The 24,356-nt window shown below is 42.4% G+C and overlaps 1 protein-coding gene across 1 annotated transcript in view; it reads left to right on the forward strand.

The window, feature by feature from the left end:
* LOC124554052 overlaps positions 1-24,356 on the forward strand; it is a 242,103-nt gene that overhangs the window by 211,302 nt on the left and 6,445 nt on the right. The window contains exons 10-12 of the mRNA XM_047128087.1: positions 5,991-6,047; positions 9,050-9,090; positions 13,511-13,581. Coding sequence (XP_046984043.1) covers positions 5,991-6,047; positions 9,050-9,090; positions 13,511-13,514 — 102 coding nt within the window. The 3' untranslated portion in view covers positions 13,515-13,581. The remainder of the gene's footprint in view (positions 1-5,990; positions 6,048-9,049; positions 9,091-13,510; positions 13,582-24,356) is intronic.

The raw sequence follows: 24,356 nt of genomic DNA on the forward strand, positions 1-24,356 counted from the left end.
GTTCTGCCAAATAAAATGCAGTCTTTGGTTCGCTTTCCCCAGAAGATTATCTGTGTGATTGAACGAATTTGTTTGTAACTGTAATCCCTGGTATTTAGTTAGATTGAAGCTTTTAGATTTGTGATTTATTGTGTAACTGAAATTTAGTGAATTCTTTTTTATTGCTCATGTGGATGACATCACACTTTCCATTATTTAGGGTCAGTTGCCACTTTTTGCATAATGGAGATACCTTGTCTAAATCATTTTGCAATTGGTTTTGATCTCCTGGTGACCTTAGGAGACAGTAAATGACAGCATAATCTCCAAACAATGTAAGAGGGCTGGTCGGATTGGCTCCTAAATCGTTTATGCAGATCAGGAAGAGTAAAGGGCCATAACACTTCCTCTGGGAATGCCAGACATCAGTTCTGTTCTACCTGATGGCTTTTCATCAGTTACTATGAACTATGACCTTTCTGATGGGAAGTCACAAATCTGATTACAGAATTGAAAAGATATCTGTAGACATGCGATTTAGTTGGAAGCCACTTGCAAGGAATTCTTTGAAAAGCCTTTTGGTAACTTTGGTAATTGGTAGCTTACCATAGTAATGATTAAGCCAGGGGCCTGAGATTAATTACACCCACCATTAGGAAAGGAAGCTGATAACCGGATCAGTTGGTGTGGCAGTTGTAAGGTAGCAAAACCGAGTAGCACTGAGGTAGCGTATTGCTGTGTTCATGTTACTTAGTAAAGTGGAATACACTCTTTTAAATTCTGACCATATCGAGGATAGGATACAGGGATTGGAATGTTATCTTAGAATTGTACAGAAATGGGACTGCGGTTATATGAGTCAAGGGATGTGAAAGGTAGGCAGTGGTTGAGAAGGGAGTGAAGCACGTTCTAGCCTATCCTCCATGTTATTGAGTGTGTGCACCAAGTGTGTTTGAAAGGGAATTAAACTTAAGGGAAGAGAAATAAAAACTTTGAAGTTTGCCGACAACATTGCGTTTTTGTCAGAGATGGTGAAGAACTAGAAAGAGCAGCTGAATGGACTGGATAGTGTCGTAAAAGGCGTTGTCATACTGAAGCCATTCATTTCTTCCAGGTCGTTTAGAATTTCATTGATCTGCTTATTTCTTTCTTTTTGTCCTGGAAATATTGGAATTCCTCCATTTTTTAAATTTTTTTTTTTTTTTTTTGCGTCCAAGTAAATGGATACTTTTAATTCAATGACTTTTAGCACAAAATTTGTTTGATGTTTCAACGAGGTATTTTTTTTCTGTGTTTTTATTTTATTGTTTTGAAGATGCTCCAACTCGTCTTTGCACAGTGTTTCGGACTCTCGATAGTCCTAATGTCAAATTACATTGTCACTGGCAACAGTGCATCTTTCTTTATATATTGATTGTCATTTTTGTTTGTATTGTTATATAAAACACAGGCGCTCTCTACTCAATCGCAGCAATCATAACGGAAATCACACCTAGATATTCAATGAAAGAATTGTCATGGGGTTTGCTACTGAGTATTGGGGAGGGAGGGGGGGGGGGGGTAGATGTGTAGGTGGGTTTCTACGATAACAACTTGCAACAGCAAGAGTTCTTACAAAAGATGCCGTGCATCGTAGTGGCGTTATCTTCAAATAGTGCAATCCCTAGATCAATTCAATGAACATATTGCTTCCTTGTGAATGCCCCTGGATTGATACATTCATAAGGGAGATCGCCAGGAGTGGGATTTATCTATCATAATATATAAATGTTTGAAAATGCTGCTCTGTCATTATAAAGCAAAAGGAAAAAATAATCTGTTTATATTTGCTGAACAGTGATGTCAAAAATGTGTAAGTTAAAATATGTAACTTTATTATGAGAATCTTCATACAAACTTTTAACACACAATTTCCTGCAGATAAGGATTTGAATGAAAGAAAGCCTTGTAGATAAATTGAAATGCAAGGCCATTGAGGATTAAAAATAAGGAACATGGATGAAAATGTAAAATAATGAAGTAGAAGAAATTAAATTGAAATTAATATACAAAAACAATTATCATCACATGTACAAAGATCTACACTGAAAAGGGAATGATAGGAACCATGGACCTTGCCGTTGGTGGGGAGGCTTGCGTGCCTCCACGATACAGATAGCCGTACCGTAGGTGCAACCACAACGGAGGGGTATCTGTTGAGAGGCCAGGCAAACGTGTGGTTCCTGAAGAGGGGCAGCAGCCTTTTCAGTAGTTGCAGGGGCGACAGTCTGGATGATTGACTGATCTGGCCTTGTAACATTAACCAAAACGACCTTGCTGTGCTGGTACTGTGAACGGCTGAAAGCAAGGGGAAACTACAGCTCTAATTTTTCCCGAGGGCATGCAGCTGTACTGTATGGTTAAATGATGACGGTGTCCTCTTGGGTAAAATATTCCGGAGGTAAAATAGTCCCCCATTCGGATCTCCGGGCGGGGACTACTCAAGAGGACGTCGTTATCAGGAGAAAGAAAACTGGTATCCTATGTATTGGAGTGTGGAATGTCAGGTCCCTTAATCGGGCAGGTAGGTTAGAAAATTTAAGAAGGGAGATGGATAGGTGAAAGTCAGATGTAGCCCTTTGGTGGCAGGAGAAACAAGACTACTGCTCAGGTGAATATAGAGTTATAAACACAAAATCAAACAGGGGTAATTCAGGAGTAGGTTTAATAACGAATAGGAAAATAGGAATGTGGGTAAGCTACTGCAAACAACATAGTGAACACATTATTGTGACCAAGATAGATACGAAGCCCACGCCTACCACAGTAGTACAAGTTTATATGTCAACTAGCTCAGCAGATGACGAAGTAACTGAGGGAATGTATGATGAGATAAAAGAAATTATTCAGATAGTGAAGGGAGACAAAAATTACATAGTCATGGTTGACTGGAACTCGATAGTAGGAAAAGGAAGAGAAGGAAACGTAGTAGGTGAATATGGAATGGAAGTAAGGAATGAAAGAAGAAGCCGCCTGGTAGAATTTTGCACAGAGCATAACTTAATCGTAGCTAACACTTGGTTCAAGAATCATAAAAGAAGGTTGTATACATGGAAGAAGCATGGAGATACTGGAAGGTCTCAGATAGATTATATAATGGTAAGACAGAGATTCAGGAACCAGGTTTTAAATTGTAAGAAATTTCCAGGGGCAGATGTGGACTCTGAGCACAAGCTATTGGTTATGAACTGTAGATTAAAACTGAAGAGGTGGTAATTTGAGGAGATGGGACCTGGATAAACTAAAAGAACCAGAGGTTGTAGAGAGCATCAGGGAGAGCATTAGGGAATGATTGACAAGAATGGGGGAAAGAAATACAGTAGAAGAAGAATGGGTAGCTTTGAGAGATGAAATAGTGAAGGTAGCAGAGGATCAAGTAGGTAAAAAGACAAAGGCTAATAGAAATCCTTGGGTAACAGAAGAGATATTGAATTTAATTGATGAAAGGAGAAAATATAAAAATGCAGTAAATGAAGCAGGCAAAAAGGAATACAAACGTCTCAAAAATTATATCGACAGGAAGTGCAAAATGGCTAAGCAGGGATGGCTAGAGGACAAATGTAAGGATGTAGACACTTATCTCACTAGGGGTAAGATAGATATTGCCTACAGGAAAATTAAAGAGACCTTTGGAGAAAAGAGAACCACTTGCATGAATATCAAGAGCTCAGATGGAAACCCAGTTCTAAGCAAAGAAGGGAAAGCAGAAAGGTGGAAGGAGTATATAGAGGGTCTATACAAGGGCCGATGTACTTGAGGACAATATTATGGAAATGGAAGAGGATGTAGATGAAGATGAAATGGGAGATATGATACTGCGTGAAGAGTTTGACAGAGTACTGAAAGACCTGAGTCGAAACAGAGCCCTGGGAGTAGACAACATTCCATTAGAACTACTGATATCCTTGAGAGAGCCAGTCCTGACAAAACTCTACCATCTGGTGAGCAAGATGTATGAGACAGGCGAAATACCCTCAGACTTCAAGAAGAATATAATAATTCCAATCCCAAAGGAAGCAGGTGGTGACAGATGTGAAAATTACCGAACTGTTAGTTTAGTAAGCCATGGCTGCAAAATGCTAACACAAATTCTTTACAGATGAATGGAAAAACTGGTAGAAGCTGACCTCGGGAAAGATCAGTTTGGATTCCGTAGAAATGTTGGAACACGTGAGGCAATACTGACCCTACAACTTATCTTAGAAGAAAGATTAAGGAAAGGCAAACCTACGTTTCTAGCATTTGTAGACTTAGAGAAAGCTTTTGACAGTGTTGACTGGAATATTCTCTTTCAAATTCTGAAGGTGGCAGGGATAAAATAGAGGGAGCGAAAGGCTATTTACAATTTGTACAGAAACCAGATGGCAGTTATAAGAGTCGAGGGGTATGAAAGGGAAGCAGTGGTTGAGAAGGGAGTGAGACAGGGTTGTAGCCTATCCCAGATATTATTCGATCTGTATGTTGAGCAAGCAGTGATGGAAACAAAAGAAAAATTCGGAGTAGGTATTAAAATCCATGGAGAAGAAATAAAACTTTGAGGTTCACCGATGACATTTTAATTCTGTCAGAGGCAGCAAAGGACTTGGAAGAGCAGTTGAACGGAATTGACAGTGTCTTGAAAGGAGGATATAAGATGAACATCAACAAAAGCAAAACAAGGATAATGGAATGTAGTCGAATTAAGTCGGGTGATGTTGAGGGTATTAGATTAGGAAATGAGGCACTTAAAGTAGTAAAGGAGTTTTGCTATTTGGGGAGCAAAATAACTGATGATGGTCGAAGTAGAGAGGATATAAAATGTAGACTGGCAATGGCAAGGAAAGCGTTTCTGAAGAAGAGAAATTTGTTAACATCGAGTATAGATTTAAGTGCCAGGAAGTAGTTTCTGAAAGTATTTGTATGGAGTGTAGCCATGTATGGAAGTGAAACGTGGACGATAAATATTTGGACAAGAAGAGAATAGAAGCTTTCGAAATGTGGTGCTACAGAAGAATCCTGAAGATTAGATGGGTGGATCACGTTACTAATGAGGAGATATTGAACAGAATTGGGGAGAAGGGAAGTTTGTGGCACAACTTGACTGGAAGAGGGGACCGGTTGGTAGGACACGTTCTGAGGCATCAAGGGATCACAAATTTCGCATTGGAGGGCAGCGTGGAGGGTAAAAATAGTAGAGGGAGACCAAGAGATGAATAGACTAAGCAGATTCAGAAGGATGTAGGTTGCAGTAAGTACTGGGAGATGAAGCTGCTTGCACAGGATAGAGTAGCATGGAGAGCTACATCGAACCAGTCTCAGGACTGAAGACAACAACAACAACAGGAAGAACAATGAGAGCAAATAGGAGTGTTTATGCAATGATTAGAATGATGTGGGGAAGAATTAGAAGTTAAAACAATGCATTTGAACCAATTAACTGACTAAAATTTTCCAGTCATTTCGATAAGGATTTAAAAATAAAATCGTCAAACCATGTGATGAGATTCAACACACAGCTTCCAGTGCATCAGGTATTTATCTTAAACCACTACTCTACACCACCACTGTCGAAATTACAATTATTTTGAAGGCACTAAGAACTTTTCTTCGATTACTCGCAAACGATGGCCTACTGGTGTGAGGTTCTGCAGGGTGTGATAGCTGCAACCCTGACCTACACTACTTATAGGTGGTTTCAAAAAATCGATCCCTCATGTGAGGACTTCTGCCTGTCAGAGAAGTTGGAGTTTATATGAAGATGTACTGTCATTTCACTACTTTGCAAGTGAAATAGAAATGGATGAAAAAAATGATCCCATTGACTTTTTGCCCGCTTTCACGTGTTATGTGGTGGCTTGCAGACAGCACGTGTTGTAGTTACAGTAGTAGTAGTAGTAGTAGTAGTAGTAGTAACAGCAGCAGCAGCAGTAGCAGTAGCTCTATTACTGGCGTTGTGTATCATTGGAAACTTAAGTGTTTGTGTTTGTTTTCAGTCATGTGAACAAGTGGGTCATGATCAGGAGCTGCCAGTTATCATCAAAGAAGAAATTGTAAGTACATGGTGGCCACATTTGTTGGCTATTAAATTATAGAGGGAGACCAAAGTTGAATACGTTAGGCACAGTAAAATGTAGGTGGGGACAGTAGTTATGAAAGAGACTAGCATAGGATGAAGCATCTGTGTGTGTGTGTGTGTGTGTGTGTGTGTGTGTGTGTGTGCGCGTGCGCTTGTGTGTTTGTGTGTTTGTGGGGGGGGGGGGGGGGGGGGGGGGGCACGTTCTACCTCCTCCTCCTCCTCCTCCTCCTCCTTGTTCCCCCCCTCTCCCTCCCTCCCTCCCTCTCTCTCTCTCTCTCTCTCTCTCTCTCTCTCTCTCTCTCACACACACACACACACACACACACACACACACACACACTCCAACTTCTGCATTCCCTTAGAGTTCTCAGTTGCAATAATTGTTCCGCTTCTCCTTAATCTTCCTCTCAAACCACCCTTACTTTTTACAAAGTACTATCATCTCCGGAATGAAGTTCATCTCAGCGCTTACCAATGTGCTATGTTTGATGTACTGTGTTTCCTCCTTTTTATCTTTGTTCCTCATCACTACAATAGGTGGGTCATCCTCAACTGTCCTCCTATCCTCACTGAGGATTCCACTGACAGTTCTGAAGGTTGATCTAGTTTTCTTTTTGGTATATTTGTGTGTGTATTACCAGTACACGAAATATCGCCTGTTGAACATAGCTACTGCACTCTTGTATTTCCTGTGTAATTTTTTCACTGGATTCACTGAGCTCTGATTTTGCAGACACAGTCTTTCGAACTTTCAGGATGTTCACGACTGTACAGAAATCAGACAGCTGTTATTTCCATTCTGTGCACAGGACTTGCATGCTGCCACGAGCACCTCTTTATATGCAGTACACCTTTGGATCCAGAAGGTGGCGGCGGGTGACGTGTTGTTAGCAGAGGAGCAGTAACAGGAGTTCGGGTCTGTCAGGACAGCTCGGTGACTCTGAATGTGGACCAGTTGTTAGATGTCATCCGAGTAACAGATCCGTCAGGGGTATTTCGACCCTTCTCGAGCTGCCCGACTCGACGGTCGATGATGTGACTGTGAAGTGAGAACGTGAAGGAACGACCGCAGCTCAGTCGAGACACGTAGATCTCGTGTACTGACGGACGTGGACTATCGAGCGTAGCGGAAGGAGTCACTTGTGAGTTCCAAAGTGCTCCTAGCAGTCCAGCCAGCACAGTGACTGTGCATAACGAGTGGAAAAGAAGGGGTGCAGTGTTTGAGCATCTCCTGATAGCTGTGTGTTTCTGTATCACTGATAAGCGACACTTCAGGTGGGGTAAAGAAAACGCCACTGAATAGTGAATGAAGTGACACTGAAACAAGCAGTGTGGAGCGAAGAATCGTGCTATACCCTGTGGCAATAGGATGGAAGGGTTTGGGTTTGGCAAATGTCTAGAGAATGTTACCTGTGATACGGTATGGGTTGGTTTATCACATGTATTATGTGCTCCTCTTATTGTGCTTAAAAAAATGCGAAATGCCTAAAGTTACAGACAAATTTTGCAACATTGTGCATTACCTACATTAGAAGAATAGTTCGGAGACGATTGTTGATTTATCGGTACTACAGTGCCCCCTGTCGTACAGCAGCATTTGTCTGGCAGTAGTTTTTTTTGGCAAAAAACATTCCTGAAATGGTCTGCCGACCTGAGTTCCGACCAGAACCCAGTGGAACATCTTTGGTACGAGTTAGAACATCGACTTTGCTTCAGACCCCAGCGTCCGACATCACACATCATCATGTATCAGCTCTTGGGGATACTGGGCTGTCATTTCTTCAGACATTCAGACATCTCATTGAGAGTGTATCCTGCAGAGTTCCAGCTGCCATAAAGGTGAAGGTTGGGCACAACACACATTAAAAGTTCACCAATAGGTGTCCAGATACTCTTGATGAGATGGAGTATATGTGTGCTTATTTCCACTTCAGAGGATTGTTATTAATGCCGTTACTGCGAAAGTGGTTTGGAAAGTTCTCGGAATAAACATGACAAATCGCCACTAGCGTAACGAGTTGTTCACGTGATATTCATTCGACTGTTGCCTGTAAACACGTGCCACATCAGTGCTCTTGGAAGAGAGCTGTGGCTGTGATGCGGCTCTGTTGTTGTTCCCACATAGCGATTTGCGAAGATGGAAAAAGTCCGAGATCTGAGCAGTGATTAAGTACTTTATAAAGAAGGGCATGAAAGCAAAGGACATGCGTGCTAATTTCCAGAATACACTGGAGGACTCTGCTCCTTCATATTCAACTGTTTCCAAGTGGACAGATGAATTCAAATTAGCTCAGGAGAGCTTAGATAATGATCCGTGCAGTGGTCAGCCAAGATGTGTCACTACTCCAGAAATCATTGCAAAAGTGCACACAGTGGTCACAGAGGATCATCAATGGAAAGTGCGTGAAATTGCTCACACTTGCCAGATGGCATCTGAAAGGGTATATCACATTTTAACTGAAGAAGTAGAAATGAAAACATTATCTGCAAGATGGGTGCCGCAACAAGACACGTGCTGTCACCGTGGCGAAATTACACAAACTAAGGTATGAATTGTTGCCACACCCGCCTTCTTCAGCTGATACGGCTCCGTTAGACCTCCATCTCTTCCCAAAACTGAAAATTTTTCTTGGTGGATGAAGATTCGCTTCAAACAAAGAACTGATAGCTGGAGTTGACAACTATTTTGCAAGCCTGGAGAAAACTCATTTTTGAGGTGGGATCCAGGCACTGGAACATCGTTGGACTGAGTGCATTAATCTACAAGGCGAGTACATTGAATAATTATAAAAGTTTCAATGATGTAAGTGCTTTTTTTTCTATTCTGTTCTGAGAACTTTTCAAACCACCCTCATAACATTGCCTTTTTTTTGTGGTTGAATTTATGTTCCTTTCAGCCGTATACCTTTGTTATTTCAACATATTTTATATATGACTCTTAGGTATGTTCCAATTTATGTGTTTTGTTTGTTGCAGGACTGTGACGATTACATCGATCCGTTCAGCGTTTCGAAGAGGTAAGGTGTATAATAGGGAATGTGCTTTATGTTGGTACTTAGGAGTACGGTCATAGTGCGGACAAGGTGTTGAGCAGTGTACAAAAACGTAAGTGAGACTTTCCGAAGTACTGGGCTGTGCCCTTCTTAAGAGCTAACTAACAAAAATGTGTTAAGCTGATCAGCTGTTGCTTTACATGATAGACTATTAATCTGGTCAGCTCACAAACTCTGCCCAAAGTTATAACTTGATTATCTACAATTGTGGAACACTTCACTGAGTAATACTGAAATTCTAGAAGTTGTTCATACCCTGTAAATTGTCAATCTCAAATTAGTTGTCAGAGTAAGGCACTAGGAAGCGATGTAGTATTACATGTTCAATACTTGCTGTTGGAATTCATCTGAATTTAAGTCTCTGACAAGTAAATGAGTAAATGGGAAGCTTATTGTGTAGATCACATTATGTGACCATGTGGGATGAATAAATATGATAGCAGTTAAATTTCCATGGCAAAATTCTATACCCTTTGAAGGAGGAGATTTGGAATAAGAAGAGTTTCATAGGTAATTTTCACTGTTCTTTGAGTTTATTCTGATACAGCAGTCATACACACTCAATTTAGAAGTACCAACTCTGCCTTTCACTATATGTCCATTAGAAGAGATATGGGACTGGCAGTACTTCCAATTATAGTTAGTTAGTTCGCTGTTGTAAATAAATTACTCACCGTTGCAGAATTTGGTGAATGTTTAAATGTTTCATAAGAATCATGTTTATTACTTCAAGAATGAATTCTCATTTGCTCTGAAATGTGGCCGATTTGGAACTTCGAGAAAGAATAAGAACATTGTGCAAAACCCGGTCTCGAACCTGCCTTTCACTTTTGTGAGAAAGACTGAACTATCCGTGCACAACTCACAGCCTGCCCTCAGAGCTCTGCTTCCACCTCTACGTCATCTCCTATCTTCGAAACTTGACAGAAATCCTCCTGCATACCTCACAGCATGTGCAAGAGAACCCAAAGATTGGTATGAACTCTGCAGTGCTTTATGAGTAATTGGCCTTCTGCAGATGATTATAATGTGACTGACAGGAATTTTGCCTCTATAGCACTGCTGCTTCTCTTTGGTGCAAATTGTGCTGCAGTTATTTGGTTTAGTGACAAGTTTTTAAATGATGACCACAACACTGCTGTGGTTAGCTCAAGACATTCTCATATTTGAAGACCTTTGTAGTAAACGGCACTACAGGACAAGTTGGTGGTTTTGAGAAATTGCGGAGTAAAGTTTCAGTAAAATTTCATAAATAAAATATTTCACCTATGTGCAGTGTGATTTATAAAAAATTCGAGTAAGTCATTGTTATCAAATATGTTTACAGTAACAAAATATTTTTAAAATGCTGAACTCTAAACAAAAATTGCATGTTTAAAAATTTGCCAGTGTGCACTTGACATTGTTTCCCTGCAAACTTAGTGTACTTAAAATGGGTTAATATGGACTTCCCACTGTTCTTGCGTGATGAATTAATGAAAAATTACTGTGAAACAAAAAAAAATTAAAATGTTACATTTGCTTCATTCTTGATACTAAAATTTGTATTAACAATTTTCTTAGTAATAAAGTATAACAACCTTGAAAATTAATTTGTTTTCCAGCACATTACAAAATTAATTTTAGCAAGCAGCTTACTGCAACATGTAAACAATGCTAAGAGTATCCCGTAACATTTCTGCTATCACTCCCTCATGTAAAATCACATTAACTATGGTAAAGGAAACAATTTGACATTGTTTACACACTTAATTAAATATTCAAATTTATCTGGTTATAACCCTGAATTGCGGTTGTATTTGAGAATATAGTCATAGCATCCTCAGATATTCAAATTTATCTGGTTATCAACGTGACTTGTGGTTGCATTTGAGAATATAGTCTCTCACAGCATCCTCAGTTTTGTACAATTCGCCTCTGAAAAGCATTTTCCTGGCATGTACACTACTCATTACCACTGATCGCAGCAATGCTTTTGACACTTCACACTGTTTATTTCCACACATACTGACAAAATTGTCATTAGCGAAAATAAAAAGTTTCCTTTGCTCGGTTTATCGTGAAATTTTTAACTGGTAATAATGAAGCACATCACTTACCACATTTCTTACTGACTGTCCCTTACCACCGTTTACATGCGAGGTCTTCATTCATTGACACCAGTAATGTGATGATGGTCAGCTTTGGTGTAGAATGATCTGGGTTCTATTGCCAGTATGCTTTTCTATCACCTTCAGCCATTTACTGAGAGACCTGCAGTAGTGTGTTGAAATCCTTGCTCGAGGGTGAAAGAAGTGATGAGTGGCGGATAAATTCTCCTGACTGGCAGTCAAATTGAGACTCTTATGAAGGCAGTGAGCTGGGAGGTCAATTTAATAGTTATTTTTGAATTATTTCAGAATGAACGAGACTATAAAATTGAGGTTTTGCTCATAATTGTTGTTTGGTGTAGCTTATTGTCCCGGTTATATTTGAATGTCTGTGTGTACATAAATGTAAGGTTGTTCAGGTGCCTTGTGAATGAGTGTACCGATGCAAGGGACACACGATTGCTGGCATCTCATTGCAGGTTTTTGTCCCAATTAGTGTTGCATCTGTATTGCACTGAAAACAGTACACAACTGTGTAAATGTCGACATTATTCGTGGTTGCCCACGGTGCCTGCTGTCGACACCTGTAACGCCCTCCGTACCTCATTGCCCTCCTGTTTGCTCGGTTGTGTCGAAGGTTTTGTTTTCTGACAGTCCCAGTTGTGCATTAACAGTATTACATGGCAATACTATGGGTGGGTTCACTAGTGAAGAGTTGGCCCACATGTGCCTCTTACGCGGGTTCACTAAATGCGGTGGAAGAACAGCACGAGGACGCCATGTCGAGGTGTTCCCTCGACGACGGCAGCCGCACTGAGCTGCAGTACAGCGTTTAGTCTGAGGGCTGTTGCAGCATTCTGTCGTGTGCCATACATTCTGGTTATTCCATATTACAGGCATCTTCACTGCTGCAAAGGTATTTTCACAGGAACGGTGGTGTCTGCTGTACAGTCCGAATAGCTCGCAGTTACATTACTACTCCGTAATTGGCCATTGGAGTCCTCGGTCCCTTATACCAAAATACTTGGGAGATATCCCTGAATGACCTCTGAAAGTTTGTAGGCGGAGTTCTGGTTCACCCATTATAATGTTTAAGCATCTTCAGTGCATATCTTTAGTGCTTCTGGCCAACATAGTTCTTTTACTCCATTGCGTATTGTTTTTGTGTCGCCAGTGATAAATGCAAGACACAAAACACTTGTCACTAAGAGCATTATTATTCAAGAAATAAAACTGTGTCATAAGCTGTTAAGCTTGATTACTCTGTCCAGTTCTCTCTCTCTCTCTCTCTCTCTCTCTCTCTCTCTTTCTCTTTCTCTTTCTTTCTTTCTTTCACTCTCTCTTACACACACACACACACACACACACACACACGGACGCACACAGTTGATATATATATATATATATATATATATATATATATATAAAAAGAAAGATGATGAACTTACCAAACAAAAGCGCTGGCAGGTCGATAGACACACAAACAAACACAAACATACACACAAAATTCTAGCTTTCGCAACCAATGGTTGCCTCGTCAGGAAAGAGGCAACCATTGGTTGCGAAAGCTAGAATTTTGTGTGTATGTTTGTGTTTGTTTGTGTGTCTATCGACCTGCCAGCGCTTTTGTTTGGTAAGTTCATCATCTTTCTTTATATATATATATATATATATATATATATATATAATGTCTTGAAAATGTCTGCTTGTGTCTGTGTATGTGCGGATGGATAAGTGTGTGTGCGTGCGAGTGTATACCTGTCCCTTTTTCCCCATAAGTTGAGTCTGGCCACTTCCAGGATTGGAATGACTCCTTACCCTCTCCCTTAAAACCCACATCCTTTCGTCTTTCCCTCTCCTTCCCTCTTTCCTGATGAAGCAACCGTGGGTTGCGAAAGCTTGAAATTAGTGTGTGTGTGTGTGTGTGTGTGTGTGTGTGTGTGTGTGTGTTTGTGTTTGTGTTTGTGTTTGTTATTGTCTCTATCAACGTACCAACGCTTTTGTTTGGTAAGTTACAGAATCTTTGTTTTTAGATATATTTTTCTCACGTGAAATGTTTCCCATATATATGGGAAATGTTTCCCATATATATCTAAAAACAAAGATTCTGTCACTTACCAAACAAAAGCGTTGGTACGTTGATAGAGACAATAAAACACACACACACACTAATTTCAAGCTTTCGCAACCCACGGTTGCTTCATCAGGAAAGAGGGAAGGAGAGGGAAAGACGAAAGGATATATATATCAACTAAGGATAAGCATCATATAATCCATTTTGTTTATTTTTGCAGGTGAACTGGCAGTAGGGAGTGACAGACTGTCTACCACAAGACGGATGAACTGAACGAGTTAGAAGAGGCAGGTATGTGTATAAATGTTTAGTGTTTTAATGAGTCAAACTCGGCCCAGTAAATTTTCATCCAACTAGTACTACACGATATCAAAAGCTGTGAGCAGTTGACGAGCTTGTTCACTGGTGCACGGCCATAGATCAGGCACGGCATTTCAGTGAGGTGACCAAATTTGAACTAAATACCCAGGAAATGGCGAAGGCACGAGGCGAACGGCTCCTCTGCTGGTGCAGCTCGTCGAGTCTCTCACCGGCTCCTCGGCAGGCAGTTTGTCGGCGCGTCTCATGTCGACGAACTGGTCGCCAGCTGAAATATTGTACTCGCTATTGTCCACCCGAGAATTATGCCGGGAGATGTCGAAGATCCACACGAGTGACCAGTTGTCGTCGTCGTTGTCGTCATCTTCAGTCGAAGACTGGTTTGGCGCGGCCCTCTGACCAGTTCGTTGTTCCTCTTTCTGAACTGACACTTCCCATCCGTAATATTCCCTTTATTTAAATTTTTTTCTCCCTCTTCTTATAGTAATAGGAAAAATTTTTGACCTTTCTTATCACGTCATATATATAAATTTTTGATTGGCACACATACCAAACGTGGGTCACTGCACTGCAAATCTGGACTAGTAAACTGTACAGGGAATATTAAATATTGGCACGAAATAGTGCAGGCAAATCCAAAAAGTGTTTAGACCTTAGATTATCACTGAGCAGCAGCACTAAAGTCGGTTTGACACATGCCTCCAGGTCTGCCGCTAGCTGCCCGTCCTATTTGTTTCGGCAAAGGTGACACAGCTGTGTCGAAACACGTTTGAGGCTTATGTACTGGGAATAAAACCAGTCGCAGAGCTTTTTTGGTGAATGGTGTGTTCTGTGGAATGGTGTATGTTCGTGGTGCTGTAAAATCACACATTAGAACACAGTATTGGGACGAGGTGCTGTATTCGAAAACAGTTTAATTCTACAAAAGGACCAGACATTGAAACCACTTGCAAGCCTTCGGTAAATTCGAATACCCACGCAGCGTCCCCCCGGGCCGGCTGTAGCTACTCCAGAAAATGTTGCCTCAGTTTCTGGACTTCCTCGGCAACATCAAAGGAAATTCATATGAAGAACTGTAGCAGAGACCAGATTGAGACATTCCAGTGTACATACAGGTCAGGGAAACACTCTACGCATTTATATTTGAAGTCCAAAGTAGTAGGTCTTCCCACACGCACTGTGTGACAAATCAGATTCTCATAATGACTGATAAGGAAGGGTTTGATGTTAGCTGCATCTGGTTCACAGACGAAGTACACTCATATTTGAATGAACTTGCGAATAAGCAAAACTGATGATTTTGACATTTCGAAAATCCCCATTTGTGTGAAACAAAACCTCTACATTTTTCCGAAGTTAATGTTTGGCCTGTGGTATGCAGCAGATACATTATCAGCCCCTTTTTCGTGCGAGAATTAAGGTAAAGTGAATGTTACGCTACAATTTTGAAACAGTTTGTCACCTCACCGCAAGTGATTTAGGATCGACCAGGCGCCGAGTGGTTTGTGCAAAATGGGCCCTGATGACATTACAGGAAACAGATGTTACTTTTCTGACCAGTATTTTGGGAATACTGTCAATGTGATGGGTTGTCCCAAATTCATTGATGCAGGCACGGATTGGCCTCCGTATTCATCCAAATCTTGACTCCTAGTGACTAGAAGGGGCAGTGTGGTCACATGACAATAACATCCCTGTAATGGACTGGCCTGCACAGAGTCCTGACACGAATCCTATAGAACACCTTTGGGATGTTTCGGAATGCCGACTTCGCGCCTGTCCTCACCGACCGACATCGATACCTCTCCTCAGTGTAGCCCTCCGTGAAGAATGGGCTGCCATTCCCCAAGAAACCTTCCAGCACCTGATTGAACGTATGCCTGCGAGAGTGGAAGCTGTCATCAAGGCTAAGGGTAGGCCAACACCGTATTGAATTCCAGCATTACTGATGGAGGGCGCCACGAACTTGTAAGTCATATTCAGCCAGGTGTCCGGATACTTTTGATTACATAGTGTATGTGGGAGTGTGTATTGTAAAATACACTGTCTCTTATCAAATAATGTGAAGTCCAGCTTGTAACCTTAACTCTTATGCAAAGGATAGGTAGCTACTAACAATTGGCTGTACAGTTGCACAATGTACATCTGAATGTAACTTGCTAAATTTCAATTGCTGCTTCACAACTTGGGTTAACTACGCAGATAAGTGTTATCACCTCCTCTCAACTCGCATCCCCTCACCCTCAATCTGCCCTGCTCTCTACTGGTACACCCACTGGATCATCCCATTCTTTGCTCCTCTCCTTTCCACTCCGTTTCCTCCCCCCTCCCGACACTACAGGAGTAGCTTTGCCCGCCACCTCTAGTAGCTTTGCCCGCCACCTCTAGAGTAGCTTTGCCCGCCACCTCTAGAGTAGCTTTGCCCGCCACCTCTAGAGTAGCTTTGCCCGCCACCTCTAGTAGCTTTGCCCGCCACCTCTAGTAGCTTTGCCCGCCACCTCTAGTAGCTTTGCCCGCCGCCTCTAGTAGCTTTGCCCGCCGCCTCTAGTAGCTTTGCCCGCCGCCTCTAGTAGCTTTGCCCGCCGCCTCTAGTAGCTTTGCCCGCCACCTCTAGTAGCTTTGCCCGCCACCTCTAGTAGCTTTGCCCGCCGCCTCTAGTAGCTTTGCCCGCCGCCTCTAGTAGCTTTGCCCGCCGCCTCTAGTAGCTTTGCCCGCCGCCTCTAGTAGCTTTGCCCGCCGCCTCTAGTAGCTTTGCCCGCCACCTCTAGTAGCTTTGCCCGCCACCTCTAGTAGCTTTGCCCGCCACCTCTAGTAGCTTTGCCCGCCGCCTCTAGTAGCTTTGCCCGCCGCCTCTAGTAGCTTTGCCCGCCGCCTCTAGTAGCTTTGCCCGCCGCCTCTAGTAGCTTTGCCCGCCGCCTCTAGTAGCTTTGCCCGCCGCCTCTAGTAGCTTTGCCCGCCGCCTCTAGTAGCTTTGCCCGCCGCCTCTAGTAGCTTTGCCCGCCGCCTCTAGTAGCTTTGCCCGCCGCCTCTAGTAGCTTTGCCCGCCGCCTCTAGTAGCTTTGCCCGCCGCCTCTAGTAGCTTTGCCCGCCACCCCTAGTAGCTTTGCCCGCCACCCCTAGTAGCTTTGCCCGCCACCCCTAGTAGCCTTGCCCGCCACCCCTAGTAGCCTTGCCCGCCACCCCTAGTAGCCTTGCCCGCCACCCCTAGTAGCCTTGCCCGCCACCCCTAGTAGCCTTGCCCGCCACCCCTAGTAGCCTTGCCCGCCACCCCTAGTAGCCTTGCCCGCCACCCCTAGTAGCTTTGCTCGCCACCTCTAGTAGGCCGTCCACGTTCCACCGAGCAGCAGTGTTTCCTCTTCCTCCTTTCCCATTCTAGTACAGATTGTTGCTCCCATTCGGTGCATTTTTTTCAGCCTGGCCTGATGAGCGAGAAATAGCAGTCCCTTGTGTGTGTGAGGTGTGCTTGCTTGTGTGTTTTTTTTCTTCTGATGAAAGCTTTGCATCTTTATTGTAGTAGCTGTCTGTCCTTTTCGTAATTACTGGCACTGTCTCACATGTAATGCTTGAGGGCATTTTGCAAACAGTTAATAAAATAATGTTGACAAAATGGTGGATGGTTTAAGATCAAAATTATTACAAGGTGTACAACTTTGCTTCCGCTGTTTCTCCCCACGTTTGAGGCTTTAATGAAACAAATTGGCAACACACGTATCATTCAAAGTATTTTCCATCGCTGGCCACTTCTTTCTCCCATCTTCCGGGCAGTGTACGAATACCGCGTCGAAAAAATTGTTCATCTTTTGAAGCGATCAACGAATCGATCCAATTTGTGACTTCGTCTTAAGATCGGAAGTGTTGGTTAGCCAGGCCATGTGCCATTGATCTAACTAGGTGATAGTCGGAGGGAGCAATGTCTGGAGAATACAGCGGGTGGGGTAGGACTTCTCATTTTAACGTTTCCAAGTACGTTTTGGCCTCTTTCGCAATGTGGGGTCGAGCGTTGTTGTGCTGCAGAATCACTTTATCGTGCCTCTCTCTGTATTGCGGCCATTTGTCTTTTAATTCTCTGGTTGAACACATTAATTGCATTCAAGAACAAGCACCTGTGATTGTTTGACTTGGTTTTAACACCTCTTGGAGCCGTGAGTATTCGGTTTGGCCGTCGACGTGGAAGTGTGACCAGGATATCCCCGTGATATTTTGCGTTTAGGGTTATCTTAATAAACCCATTTTTCATTCCTGGTTACAATACGATGCAGAAATCTCTTCCGTTTTTGCCTCTGAAGCAACTGTTCACACACACACACACACACACACACACACACACACACACACACACCATTCAATGTCTCTCGGTTTCAGCTCACATGGGACCCAAGTTCCTTCTTTCTGAGTCATGCCCATAGCCTTGAGACGTTTTGAAATGGCTCGCTGTGTCACTCCCACTAATCGTGCCAGTTCTCCTCGAGTTTGATGCGAGTCTTCACTCGGCAATGTTTCCAATTCTGCATCTTCGAAAACATTCTCTCTTCCACCACTGTGCCGGTCTACGACATTAAAGTCAGCGTTCTTGAAGCATCGAAACAACTCGAGGCACGTTCTTTCACTAATATTGTCCTTACTGTATGTACTTGAGAGCATTCGATGAGAATATAGTAGCATTTTTCGGTTTTAAGAAATAAAGTTTGAAATAAAGTATATAAAAATCTGTGTTTTTCTATTTGGCTGCTAAAACTTTTAGTGAATATTGTGACTTTATGTCAAGGAGTGTGACAGGTGTGCAGTTTAATGTTTTCGTTTATCATTCTCCGTAGACCCCATTGAGGAGGAGAGCCTTCAGGGATGGAGAACAATTAAAAGTCTACGTTAACACGAGACACAGACATTGTAGAGAATGTAAGGGAGGTGTTTGTGTTGTTGCCCCGGATGATGATTACACGAATATTTTGTCAGGATTTGTAAGCGGCAGGTTCTCGAGGTACGGCAATATGCGAACACCGAGAAGTAAGTTTAAACAGTTTTATTAACAGAGGCGGATTATAAAACACGCGCGCTACGTGTACCCATCATCACTGTGTCTGACATCCTAACACCGGCTAATTACGGTCGTATCGAAAGGCTGCACGGTGAGCTGAGAAGAGAGACATACTCACACCCGAGGCCGCGCTAGTTAATACTGTGCGCTGCGGGCAGCGGCCAGTCGCGTACTTTGCCTCGCACTGCGGCCGGATTCACATGTACTGACGAGCAAATTGTCAGCATTCCAGACGGGTTGGCTGGCAAGCGCGTGTTACGTACTGTACAGCTGCGCGCAATCTGTAGACCCTTACGAGAATTAATTTGTATACTGTGTGAACAATAACTGCCGAGTGCTGTTCGTGCTTACGCTGTTTAATTGTAATGAGAAAATTTAGAGGACAGCTGCTACTTCAATAGATCTGGTGCCTTCTTGGTTTTACAAGTAGTTAAAATTTGTGCTGCTAGTAGCTTATTTTTCCAGAAAACTATTTTTCTACACTAGTTGATGCTGAATGCTATTTACAGTACTTTACTGGAGTGTACCTTTGTAACGGACACTGCTACTTGCCGTGTAGCTAACAGAGCTTTTCAATCTGAGTGTCCCGATATTCGGGCACTGCGTGGAAAGCGTCGCTAATGACATACGACTGAGGAGGCGGTGCAATTATTAGCACACTGGATTCGCATTTAGGATGACGGCTGTTCAAACTCGCATCCGACTGTCCCGAGTTAGGTTTTCTGTGATTTCTCTAAATTACTTTGGGCAAATGCCGGGACGGTTCCTTCGAAAGATCACAGCCGACTTCATTCCCCAGCCTTCCTAATCCGACGGGACTGGTGACCTCGCTGTTTGGCTTCGCGCGTATCACCTGACCAACTGACGATGTACAGGGTTATTACAAATGATTGAAGCGATTTCACAGCTCTACAATAACTTTATTATCTGAGACATTTTCACAATGCTTTGCACACACATACAAAACCTCAAAAAGTTTTTTTAGGCATTCACAAATGTTCGATATGTGCCCCTTTAGTGATTCGGCAGACATAGAGCCGATAATCAAGTTCATCCCACACTCGGCGCAGCACGTCCCCATCAATGAGTTCGAAAGCATCGTTGATGCGAGCTCGCAGTTCTGGCACGTTTCTCGGTAGAGGAGGTTTAAACACTGAATCTTTCACATAACCCCACAGAAAGAAATCGCATGGGGTTAAGTCGGGAGAGCGTGGAGGCCACGACACGAATTGCTGATCACGGTCTCCACCACGACCGATCCATCGGTTTTCCAATCTCCTGTTTAAGAAATGCCGAACATCGTGATGGAAGTGCGGTGGAGCACCATCCTGTTGAAAGATGAAGTCGGCGCTGTCGGTCTCCAGTTGTGGCACGAGCCAATTTTCCAGCATGTCCAGATACACATGTCCATTAACGTTTTTTTCGCAGAAGAAAAAGGGGCCGTAAACTTAAAACCGTGAGATTGCACAAAACACGTTAACTTTTGGTGAATTGCGAATTTGCTGCATGAATGTGTGAGGATTCTCTACCGCCCTGATTCGCACATTGTGTCTGTTCACTTCACCATTAAGAAAAAATGTTGCTTCATCACTGAAAACAAGTTTCGCACTGAACGCATCCTCTTCCATGAGCTGTTGCAACCGCGCCGAAAATTCAAAGCGTTTGACTTTGTCATCGGGTGTCAGGGCTTGTAGCAATTGTAAATGTTAAGGCTTCTGCTTTAGCCTTTTCCGTAAGATTTTCCAAACCGTCGGCTGTGGTACGTTTAGCTCCCTGCTCGCTTTATTCGTCGACCTCCGCGGGCTACGCGTGAAACTTGCCCGCACGCGTTCAACCGTTTATTAGCTCACTGCAGGCCGAACCGTCGATTTCCCCTTACAGAGGCATCCAGGAGCTTTAAACTGCGCACACCATCGCCGAATGGAGTTAGCAGTTGGTGGATCTTTGTTGAACTTCGTCCTGAAGTGTCGTTGCACTGTTATGGCTGACTGATGTGAGTGCATTTCAAGCACGACATACGCTTTCTTGGCTCCTGTCGCCATTTTGTCTCACTGTGCTGTCGAGCGCTCTGGCGGCAGAAACCTGAAGTGCGGCTTCAGCCGAACAAAACTTAATGAGTTTTTCTACGTACCTGTAGTGTGTCGTGACCATATGTCAATGAATGGAGCTACAGTGAATTTATGAAATCGCTTCAATCATCTGTAATAGCCCTGTACATTTTTTTCAAAATTTTCTTTTGAACTTGTTCCCAATTTTATGTTTTGCCACAACTTGTCGTTAAACACTGGTACCGGTACAGCGACGCAGGGTGAGCATCAGGGTGCATTACAGTTGCAATCGATCGACCTGGGTCTGGACGAGGTGAGCGGGGCTTTGCTCCTGAAGCTGTTTGTGAAAACAACAACAGTAGTACTGCTGCTTTTTGTAAGTATCAATGTATTAAAGAAGTACAGAGTGGTCCTCTTTGCGCACCAGGGTTGAACACAATTCAGAAATTCGAATTAACTGGATATTTGGAAATTGCTCCTTATAGAGGCCGATGGCTAAGTGTACCACAATGTTACTGTTGCCACGGCTGAGAATACTGGATGCAGTGTGCACTCTTCCAGCTACGTCACAATTACTGAACGTTCCACAGTTAGAAAAGTGCTGCGAACAGTTGTGAAATAGTGTGTCTACTGTAACTACTCGAATCTAAGCTGCACGTGAAAAATGAGACTCGAAATCGAGGGAAAAAAAATTTTCCAGAATCTAAGCCACACCGAGAATTTGAGACTCGAAATTCAGGGGGACAGAGAAGTTTTAGACCGCACCTCCAAACTGAAACAAAGTTGGTCCATTGTTATGTGAGACACAATTTAGGTCGAATAGATGAAGATACAGCTACAGTAGTTTGGTTCGAGTCGTAAGCTTAGCAGTTAAGCTTTACCATTTAGCTATTGCTATGCATCAGGCGCTCCATCCGTATTTATACGGGTACCCTTCCTTTCTCAGGTGCTGATAAGTGCCGTTCTCTTTGTTATAGGTGTTTATGTCACTCTAAGCTGAAAATGCATTATTGTACTGTGTCGTGCATTGTTTGTCGCATTCTGATAATGAGTGTTTACGACCTGTAGCCGCTCGCGGCATGGCTTGCTTTTGTGTGCACTACCACTGCTTACAATAAAAAAGAGAGGAATTGTCTCATTAGCGAAACACTAGCAAGAGACTGCTATTTGTTGTTACTTACACTGCTGCTTTCTTTGATAATGATCGACAAGAACCAACTAATAGACTGTGTATGATAGAAGACGTTCTGAATGAGAGTTTAACAAAAATTTTGCAGGCACCTCTTTAGTGCATTACATTCTGCACAGAAATTACTCATCTTAGATTTAAAAATCTAGTCAGTTGCCATGCTTCATTTCTGATTATATCAGTATTCAGCACAAGAATAATACGAATATAAATATCACACGATACCTATATTCTTCAGTGTTTGCTGTTGTCTCACTCTATTTTCATAGTTTATTAGCCAGACAGGATTTAAATGTGATAGAAGCAAACACAAAAGAATACAGGGCGTAATGTTTAGATTCGTATTATTCTTATGGTGGACTACTGCATGTAATTCACAATTTGTAAAGGTTGCTATTAGCAACCATGTCTTGTCACAGGTAGGAAAATATTCAGAATGTAGAGTTGGCCATATTGACATACGTCCCCAACAGTCTTGCCAGTCAGATTTTAGTAGTAGATTTTTTTTAGTGATGACTTCAAATGAAGTGTTGGTGTTGCCTTCAGTCCATAGACTGGTTTGATGCAGCTCTCCATACTTTTCTATCCTGTGCAATGAAGAGTAGCCACACTTATAAAATACGAATGAATGTAACTTAGAAATTAAATGCTGAAATTTAAAATAAAATTATATTAGGTTTTTAATACATCTTATACGAAATGTTTAAAATATCAGTCACAATTCTAAATCACTATCACTCGATTCTTTGTTGCTCATTTCTTCATACAGAGCATAGTTCTATGTACCATCTAGTGCATTGGATACCGAACATTTTTTTATGTTTGTTGTACAGTCTGATGTGGAACACACTTCCGTGCATCATAAATCGACTGGCACACTTGCGACAATCTTGCACCATTCACACGTCCCGTTGGTGTCAGTTGTCTGTCGCTTTTCGAAAGCCAGTCTGTGTACATGCATTTAAGCTTGTCATTAAATGGTTCATTCAAGAAGACGTCGAGTGGTTGCAGAATTGACGTCATCCCGCCTGGAATTACTGCCAAGTCCATTTTGCTTTCCTCTAATTTTAGCTTTACTGCAATTGTTGTATGGCCTGCGTACACATCTAATAACCAACAGACTGCGTAAACCGAGCATTGCGCCAGGACAGCGATTCCACACAGGCCTAATCCATTCCAGCACCATGTCCTCCGAAAACCACCCAGTTCTGTTTGCTCGTACAATTACACTTTTTGGAAACACTTCTGATTTCAGTAAAGTCTTTCACTTAAAAACTACGAATGGGGGTAATATAGGTCTATCTGCTGTGCAAGCAGGCCTGAGGACATCCGCTGTTTTTTCACCCCCTGATGTAAGAACACTTATGTCTTTCTTTCCACTGGCATCAACTGTATAATTTGACGGCATGTCGAAAGATACGGGAGTTTGGTCAGCATTTACTGTCTGACCAAGAAGGTATTGCTTTTCTGCTATTTGTTGTAAACTTACACTGCTGCTTTCTTTGATAATGATCAACTAGAACCAAATAATAGAAGTGGTGAAATTCCACAAGTTTTCTTCATAATTTTTCGGCAGCTTCTGTGCAACTGAAGTTCGCCTCCGAAGTGAAAAACCCCAGCGCTTCATAAACAGATCACTCCAGCTGTGACTAGCCTTAAAATTTTCGGTTTTTTGCTCTCGAGCAATTTCATGTGCTTTAATTTTTAAAATTTCGGTGTTCATAGGCAGGAATTTCTGACACTGTTCCTTAACAAATTCATTCAAAATCACTTCTAGTGCATGGTATCGGCCGCACTTTGACCCACTAAATGCTTTCTAGCTACTTGAACATTCAAATAATTTGTCTCTCTGCAGTCGCCATGGCCTGATGTTGCTCTCGTCAATCCAGTATTGCAGACCTGCAGCACGATTAGAACTTTGTTCTGCAAAAGAAATAACTCCCCCTCTTGAATTTGGAACTATAATGAAAGTGCTTCATTACGGTTCACAAACACCAACAAGCACTTCACAAAATTCCACAAAGTAATAGGTGCCGCTATGTGAAATCTTAATGAGCCCCAGCGTATCAACTTGTGCAACAATCATAAAGCCTTGTGCATTGTTGGTATTTTTGTCTAAAGAAATTTATTTTTGTAGCTATGAATATTTGAAAGGCTGCTACATTCAAAGACGAATACTATGGAATTTCTGTTTACTTCGTTGGATAGTGTACAAAAATGCAGTGGTCGAAATTTGTGGTGGAGAAAAAAGCTCGTATTCTACCCCTTTTAATTTATTTACTGGCGCAGGGGTTTTGGCACCAGTATTTATCTTTATGCCTGCAAAGCATGCGTCTGTAGCGCTACATATATGTGACGGCAGAAGTTAGTTGTGGCGGCACCTACCAGCATTTTACAGAACTTCCGCTTACTTTGCACAGGTGGTTTTTTGGATCACAAAAACTGGAAAAAAGTGCGGCTTAGATTTGAGTAAATA

This window comes from Schistocerca americana, chromosome 11, assembly GCF_021461395.2.
Source record: "Schistocerca americana isolate TAMUIC-IGC-003095 chromosome 11, iqSchAmer2.1, whole genome shotgun sequence".
Taxonomy (NCBI): Eukaryota; Metazoa; Arthropoda; class Insecta; order Orthoptera; family Acrididae; genus Schistocerca; species Schistocerca americana.